We start from the raw sequence: 8762 nt of genomic DNA, 5'->3' as shown, positions 1-8762 counted from the left end.
AATACGTCTCCTTTAATGGCAGTACATTATTTATGTCCTAATGGTTTCTCATTTAATTACCAATAATCTCACCAACCCTTTGGGTGGTCCACTGAGCATCGTGACAAACGCTTCAATTGTCTTTTTAGTCAAAATGTCTAAATCTTTGTCATTAACACTGTAAATCCATGGGTATTAACAAGACGCATTGTAGATAAAAGACAGCCTATTGTTTGCTTCAGATTCTGGAGACAAGATTTCTGCAAGCCCTGAATGACCCAAAGAGAGGGATTAACTACAAAGAAACCATTCTGACAAAAAACCTCAGGTTAAGGAAGACTACTAATCCATCGCTCTGTATTCAGCGGGAATAGTCGCAAACATGCTACGTGTACAAATCTTAGCTGGAGTGAAAAGCCTTTCTTTAAATTTGCAGGAAGCATTTAGGAGACTGATGGTATAGGGAACAGCGAGTTCAGAAGATGTAGCAGAGCCGGTCTCATCCTTTACACAAGAGAGTAATTAAATGATTAACGGGCACTTTTATGTTTGTCTGGCTTGATTTACCAAGAAGTGTTTGCAAGGTTTAGGAGACCCAAGCTATGGTGGCTTTAATCCAGAGACACAAGAAATAACTACTGTTTGTACCTAAAAAGCTGTTGAACATTGACAGCATCAAGGCAAACCTTGGATTTACAAAAAAACAAGCTCAGCCGCAAACAGGCTGTGTTTAACTGGGTCATCATGAGTTAGACGGAAAGGAAATATTTCTGGGTTTTGAAAGGATAAAGACTGCGGAAATATCTTTGTCTGAAATTGAATTTTTTATGTCTAGTGCCCTTGAGGTCGCAAAACGGATTAGTGGCAATTCAGATATTTAATATTTCTTCATTTTAAACTCTAATGGTTTAAATTCCAAAGGTTTGCAGAGGATTTATATAAGATTGTTTCTCAAAAATCAGCAGCTCCATCTAGTGGCAATGCATGAAAAGTGAAGCAAGCATTGCATGTCAGAGATTTTATCTGAAAGATGACACTGAAACATCAGACTTGTTAACAAAATGCATCTTTAACCGGTTATGTGCATGTGGGTATGTAATAAAAAAAAAACATCCCAAGCATCATGTCACACAAAAACGTCTTATTTCCAAATAGATTCTTCTTTGTTGTGTCATACAGAGACAAATCGAGATGAGTCGTGATTGGTCCATATTTATCTTGTCTTGTGCTGATAGGGCAGCTTCCTGCGGTCTTTGGTGGCGTTACGCTTTCTCTTCTTACTCAGGAAGTTCTCAAGTTTTCCGCTCTTCTTCAGTTCGCTGTATTTGTCCGCCAATTCCAACTTCTTCTTGTCAGCTATAAAATATTGAAATATAAAATTAGTCAGTTTCCGTAACTAAAATGCATTTAGAAATGCACTAGGAAATAATAATAATATGAATACGCTGAAGGGGTTAAAACGCATAGACATACATTTCTTCAGGTAGAAAGGTTTGTGTCCTTGGCCAACCAATTCTCTTTGTTTCCTCTTGAACTGAAGCTCTTTCTCTCGGTCCTGTTCTTGTCTCTGTCGAGCTCTCTGCTGGTTCTCCTATTATACACACACATACACAGAGTAAAACATGTGAATAAGACGTCATAAAGAAAGACATAAAGGCTTTCCCAGCTGTAAAGATGGTTTATACAATTTTCTGTAAGTTTATTCAAGTGATACTTCAGTGGAAAACAAAAATCTTGTTATGGTTTACTCTCCTTCATGGCCTTTCAACCCCGTACGATTTTCTGTCACGCATGGATCACAAAGAGTTATAGCAAAGTGTATGTTTTTCTTTATTATAAAAAGAAAATAAATGGTGGTCATGGATGTCCCTGGTCCCCATTCACTGCCACTGAACTATATGGTGGTTCATTCAATAAAATGGAGGAAGTAGTCAGTATAGTTTTTATATTTGAAATGACATGGGTGGTTTAAATCAAGGGTTTTCAAACTTTATGATGCTCAAATAGTGATATTACCTATGTGTCAAATTTTTTTTATTTTATGTTTAACAAATATATAATTGGCTACACTATGCTTGATGTATAAACAAGTCCTGTCAATGAGTAAGATAAAGTGGACTTAAATAAGGAAAACACAGCAGAAAGATACAAAGCAAATATAAATGATACTGGAATGCATGAAACAAAAACAAATTAACATATAATAAATGTAAAAATATTTTAAAATTGTTTTTTATACGTACCATTCTCTTAAGTAAAGCTTTCAGTTCTTGCTTTTTTTCATCGGATTTAGTCTTTTTGAGCTTTTTTCTCACCATCTGAAGGACACAGGAGTGAGCATAAAATGCAAATAATAAAACACAGCAATCCATGTGGCGCTTAAATGAACTGGCTTTTTGCAAACCTGTGTTTCCTTTTCTCTGAGGTCATTGATGAATTTGTACGTCTGGTTAAAAACTTCAGGCTTGTATTCTCCCGAGAGGTCATCAAATCTGGGATCTCTTGCAATCTAAATTGTTTACAAAACAAAAGTCTTTTAACTAATATTAATGTCCTGAAGATTTAATATTAACAACCACTTTGTATGTAGTGTTCAATTAAAGTGTTTTACACAAGTATAAATGCCAACATTAAAACACATTCCTCAAACGTACATTTTTTTTGACGGGTACCACTTTTCTGAGGAAAGGTGCGCGTTTTTTTGAAGAAATCTCCTGAGGTCTGAGACAAAACAAATAATGTTAGACAAAACAGGGATAGGGATTTATCGTTCAAAGAATAAAAGTTCTAGTAAATAGTTTTTGTACGGTGTATAATAATTATCTATAAATACACACACATATGCACGTATACATTTAAGAAATATTTGCAAGTCTATATACATGTTTATATTTATATATATATATATATATATATATATATATATATATATATATATATATATATATATATATGTTTATATATGTATATATAAAAAATAATTATATAAAAAAATCTTAAAATTATATATGTGTGTATTTATATATACATAATTATTATACACATTACACTCACATATATATTATGAGAACAAAAATGTTTAATCTGCAAACGATTAGTCGTGACTAATCACTAGGCATCCCTACTTGTAAACATATAAACAATTGTTTAGTTAATTTAACAAACAATCAGCAAAGACAAATCAAACAACAGGCGTGTAAGAAGAGCATTAAAAGAAACTTTAAAGGGACACTCCATGCTCAGTTTCCAGCTCCCCTAGAGTTAAACATTTGATTTTTACCGTTTTGGAATCCATTCAGCCGATCTCCGGGTCTGGCGGTACCAAAGTCCTTGATTATTACGCCAGAATGAGAGTATAGTTCCTAGCCATATCGGCCTGGAAAATCGCAACTTTTAATTTTCCGTCGGTCTTAGTACACGATGTAACTACAGAAGAGTTTTAAAAAGGAAACATATCAAAACTCTTTGGTTATTTTTGAGTGTGATACTATGGTCTAATCAGATTTACTGGATTATGCTAAGCTATGCTAAAAGTGCCACCTCCAGACCCGGAGATCAGTTGAATAGATTCCAAAATGGTAAAAATCAAATGTTTAACTCTAGGGGAGCTGGAAAATGAGCATATTTTTTAAAAAAAGTGGAGTGTCGCTTTAAAGTTACAAAAGCCTAAGTAATCTTACATACTTGTGTTTGTTGAGTCGTTTCATGGGCTGGGTGCTCTGCTGCTTCTGTTTGGTGTCCCCATAAGCGATTTTATTGTACGCTTTAGTTCCAACTTTATTTTGTAGCTTCATGATTTCCTCGAACGACATGCTCGATAATTCTGAACACACAGATACGGGAAGCAAAGTGTATGGGAAATATGTACATTTGAAGTCCTCAGCAACACACAATACTAATGATAAATCATTTTTTGATATATTTACATTTTACAAAATATCTTAATGGTCTTTTCTTAATATCCTAACAATTTGGCATAAAAAACTAATAATTTTGACAAATACTGATAATTCTAATAAAATGTATACATTGAAGGCACTGTTTAATACAATTTGTCAATTGTATTAACCTTTCTTAATATTATCTTTTGTATGTGATTCTTCTTTGAAAGTTTCTTCAGGAGCACTGTCTAACTCCTCTTCATCACTTCCTAAGACCTCTTCGTCCTCCACAGCATCGTCTTCATCACCTGCACCCTGCTCAGAAGCGTCATCGTTCTCTGCTAATTCATCTTCATCTCTTACTTCCTCATCTTCATCATTTGCTGACATCTGCATCATTCCCTTTTTACTGAGCAGAGCAAAGTTCTTCTCCATCTCATCTTCTTCATCGTCTGAGCTCTGATCTTTCATCTTGGTTTGTTTCTTTTCTGATTTGGGCATTTTTCTTGGTTTCTGAAAGATGTGGGCTGAGACTTTTATTTTGTCTGTCTGTTACTGGAAGCTTTTACAAACTGCAGAAATTATGAAAAGTGTATGAGAAGAATATTAGTATTATGAAGCAATACTGTACAGTAGTATTAACTATAGTAAAATGTAGTAAAGTGTTAAACACTATAACATATTAAAGTAATTCCTATACTATATACTATTCTGTAGAATTAACTGTGGTAAAAACTGTGGTACACTTTAATATTTACTGTGGTAAAAATCCTAGTTGCAATAGTGATTTAATTTTGATAGTAAATATTTTGGGTGGGTATAAATAGGTCTTCACAAACAATAAGAATAATATTAGATGTTATATTTGCGTATTAGTGATTTGAATAGCTCTTACCGTGTTTATTTCATGTAGACAGCAACATTTCGATATAAACGCACAGTTATCGTAACATGACAGATATACTACAGATTAAATGCGATGTTACAAAACAGGAGAAATCAAGTTAAATCTGAATCTATTGTACAAGATCCTCTGAACGCGCATGTACGAGTGAACAGCTCTTTCCGTAAACACGTGGATAAGCTGTGGGAACGGAGGCTGCGCGTCACAACCACTGATCAGTGGTCACAACACGCCTATCAAAATAAAAGTCCCCAGACATGTATATAGAGTGCCGAAGTTATGGCGTCACTTTGTAGGCCAAAACGCGGAAGTGAGTTAGCATTTTAGCACTTCCGGTTCCCTCGCCCTGAAGTCTATGGGTTTTTTGAATAGGTTTTTGCTAAATCGCCTGAAATAAGGTTTGTGGTTAACATAGCCTCTAAATATTTTCACGTTTTGTTATATGACATAAAATACACCAGTTATAATCTGCTTGTGGTTTTTTAATCATATTCCAAATTCTCTCCACTGGAGTAGTTCGACCAATAGAATCACAGAACTGTTTCCAGTAATCTTTTTTTCCCTGTCTTATAGTTTTTCTGACCATTGCTTGAGATCTTTTATATCGAACTAAATTCTGATAATTATGTGTTCTCTTTAATTCTTTAAATGCTTTATTTCTATCTTTTATTACTTTCTTACATTCTTTCGACCACCATGGTACTATTTTATTTAACGTCTTAGTCTTAGGAATAGAATCTCCTGCTGCAACAATTATACCATTGGTAATTTCACAACATAAGCTCTCAACTTCATGATTATTATCAATAGATGTCAATAATTCATCACTAACTTCTCTATACTTTAACTTATTCCAATCTGCTTTATCCAAAATCCATCTCTCTTCTCTTACTTCATGTTCAATCCACTCCTATCTGAATTCTAATTGTCACGGTATGTTTAACACCAAATAAGGAAAACTAAAGATGAACCCAAACGCAGACAAGGTGTACAAAAATAAACTATGTATTTATTAAAACAGAACAGAAACACCCACGTGGGGGTAAAACAGAAGATAAACTAAACACTGTGATGGGACACAAACTTAAACAGGAACAACGGGAACAGACCTTAAACACGGAATACATGAACACAGGTCTTCAACAATTTCGACAACACACGCGCACACAACAGAGAACGAAAGGGCATTATAAAGACACCACATCAATGGGGAACAGGTGAACATAATTAATTACGTAAGACACGAGAAGGGAGTAGGGTAAAAGTGACAAGACACTGGGAACACGTGACACAAAAACATAATGTGAAAACACGTGTTCCCACACAGAACACAATGCTGTCATATCCTTGCCCTCTAATATCAGACCTGAATCATACACTAAGGTCAGGCAAGACCATGACAGCCACAAGACACTGGGAACACGTGGAAGCCACACATACCATATGACTCCACATGTCCCCACACAGAACATAATACTGCCATGGACTTGCCAAATGTACTCAGACCTTAATTTAGTACAAAAGGTCTGACAAGCCCATGACACTAATAGGATAGTGATCACGTCCTACTGTATTTTCTCGCAATACCTCCCAAGTACATTTAACTGCAATTAGCAGCGGGGGATTTTTTAAAAATACAAGTTTTTAGGAAAAATAAATGATTTAACTTAACTTAAAGCCATTAAGTCAAAGTGTATTCTGTTTTTTTTTAGGGCAAACAGATCATTATTAAGACTTTTACCCCTCTTTTAATTATGCACATGTTTGACATTAAATCTGTCTATAAATAAAAACTAGGCAAAATGGTAACGTTATCAGTCAGAATGATAAATGTTTTATGAACTTATAATAGTAAAAACCGACCAAAGTTCACCTAAACCAGGGGTGTCCAAAGTCGGTCCGGTGTCCGGCAGAGTTTAGCTAAAACTCCCCTCACAACACCTGCCTCAAAGTCTGCCTAGTAAGACCTTGATTAGCTGGATCATGTGTGTTTGATTAGGGTTGGAATAAAACTCTGCAGAGACACCGGCCCTCCAGGAGCAGGATTGGACATCCCTGACCTAAACCATATATGACCCTGCTCATTTGTGATCAACTTCCCCTACTGGTGAACTATCGGATTTTCGAAACAGTTGTCACAAAAATGAAGTCTTCAGACTGGATTTGGCGTCTAATTATCCTTATTTGTTATTATAATAATTACTGACAACGGTCAATTAACAGTGTTTTTATCCCTCTTTTCTTTGATTAAATGTCTTCACCTCTTTGACTTAGTGTCAAATTCTTTTCTTACAAAAATATAAATTTGAATGAGCTTTACCATTTGAAATCATTCCTAAACCCTATTTTACATATCTAAATGTTAGCAGGTGCACGTTGGCTTAGCAGGTATTTGCTTAGCACACCATCAAAACTGGAGAACTGGTGGGATTAAAACATTTTTTTTCTACAAACTGACAGAAGTCGAGTGTTTTAAAAAACCATATGCGAGCTGAGTTGGTTGTTGGAGCTGACGTAGCTTCGGATTGCAAAATCAAACACACAGATGCACCATATAATCCCAATCGAATTTATTGTCTTCTTGTTGTATCCATCAAAACTACTTTATGTGCATGTCTTAGCCATAGGTTTTTTTGTCCAATCGAATGAGGGGAGAGTCGGGCCTTACGTTGTGGTGAGGGAAGTTTACAGTTGCTTTGAAGAACCGGACTCCACTCGCTCACTCTCTCCTGCGTGTTTGTGCACCTCTCACCCTCAAACAAGGTCAGAGCAAGCGTCCTCTTTTAAAAGTTTCTGCTAATATGACAGTTAACAGCAAAAGAGCGCACGCTTCAATATTTGATTGACAAGACAGCTGACAGCTGGTTGCTTAGCAATATAAAAATCTGCGTTGCACTGCTCTTTTTTAAAAAAGGCAGTGCGTCGCGCCTTGCGTTTCGAAGCGTTTAAAGCGCGGTTGGTGTGATTAGCCCCTTACAGTGCATGCATTATATTTGTCTTTTACTGCATTTGCTTTTTTGTTTGGGTTTCCTATAACGTTCGTTTGGGAACTCGTATGAAGTCTGAGACGCGTTGTGTTTGTCTGTTGATCAGTGTCAGATGTGAAGTCTCAACAGATTAAACAGATTAAATCACAGAGTTTACATGATTTAATGCATGGGTCATCAAACTAAGGCCCGTGGGCCGACTCCGGCCCGCCACCCCCCTTTGACCGGCCCCCCAGCCCCTCTGCCCCCCACTACTTGAACCGACCCTATGAGGCAATTTTATTTTTGTAATTGTTCTTTGGAAAGTAATAAGATGTTTGCATCTGGTATTTTGTTGATTTTTTTAAGTTAAAAAATGATATTTAGTTATAAAATTAACTATATTTGCCAAATTGTCATCACCCGACATGCTTGTGATCAAGCAGTAACAGACAACGCATGTGCAGATCACTGTCCAGAACTGGTCATTTTGGTCTGGGTCATACAATTCTATGTTATATAGCTGACCCAGCCCCCCATCACAGTCAGGAACGATAATGTGGCCCCCAGAGAAAAAAGTTTGGTTACCCCTGATTTAATGTCTGCATATTCTTGCTCAAAAATGACAGTAGCTGTATTATTTCTATTGTAAAGAAATGGACGTATATTAAATATTCAAATGGATTTAAACATTGTTTGGCTAAAAATAAGCGTTTCTCTCCTTCTAAAGTGAAAGTGAAGATAGCGTCCGCGAGACGAGTCCACTATCGCCCCCTGCAGGCATTTGTTATAATATATACATAATGCTTTTTATTTATAGACCACAAATGTAATGTGTTTGTTAATGTAATGTTGTTTAATGTAACTTGGTTTTAATACTTTATTTGAACCAATTATTATTGCATCTTCGTTATTATGTAATTTTTAAGGCTACTGCTCACTTGGGTCTATTTTTATTACCCAAAAATAACAAATTACTTCATTATCAGTTAGAAAAATAATTGTTAGGGCCAGTCCTTGATTAGTTAAAAC

At 35.7% G+C, this 8762-nt stretch overlaps 1 protein-coding gene across 1 annotated transcript; it reads right to left on the bottom strand.

The window, feature by feature from the left end:
* Positions 1–1028: 1028 nt before the first annotated feature.
* On the bottom strand, positions 1029–4965 carry rrp36 (ribosomal RNA processing 36). Its single transcript, XM_065244676.2, has 8 exons — positions 4756–4965; positions 4049–4432; positions 3664–3802; positions 2634–2700; positions 2384–2488; positions 2223–2297; positions 1453–1570; positions 1029–1335 (listed from the first exon to the last, which is right to left on the bottom strand). Exons 2-8 carry the CDS (start codon positions 4359–4361, stop codon positions 1193–1195), a joined length of 960 nt encoding a protein of 319 aa, XP_065100748.1. The 5' UTR covers positions 4362–4432; positions 4756–4965; the 3' UTR covers positions 1029–1192.
* Positions 4966–8762: the final 3797 nt, after the last annotated feature.

Source organism: Paramisgurnus dabryanus, chromosome 24 (genome assembly GCF_030506205.2).
Source record: "Paramisgurnus dabryanus chromosome 24, PD_genome_1.1, whole genome shotgun sequence".
Taxonomy (NCBI): domain Eukaryota; kingdom Metazoa; phylum Chordata; class Actinopteri; order Cypriniformes; family Cobitidae; genus Paramisgurnus; species Paramisgurnus dabryanus.
The sequence above is the reverse complement of the archived record's forward strand: the minus strand, read 5'-3'. Positions and strand labels throughout refer to the sequence as shown.

Coding starts and splice junctions, on each gene's coding strand:
- rrp36 (XM_065244676.2), bottom strand. CDS start 4,361: ATGCCCAAATCAGAAAAGAAACAAACCAAGATGAAAGATCAGAGCTCA. Junction 3,803..4,048: donor AAAAGATAATATTAAGAAAG/GTTAATACAATT, acceptor CTGTGTGTTCAG/AATTATCGAGCATGTCGTTC. Junction 2,298..2,383: donor TCAGAGAAAAGGAAACACAG/GTTTGCAAAAAG, acceptor TGTGTCCTTCAG/ATGGTGAGAAAAAAGCTCAA.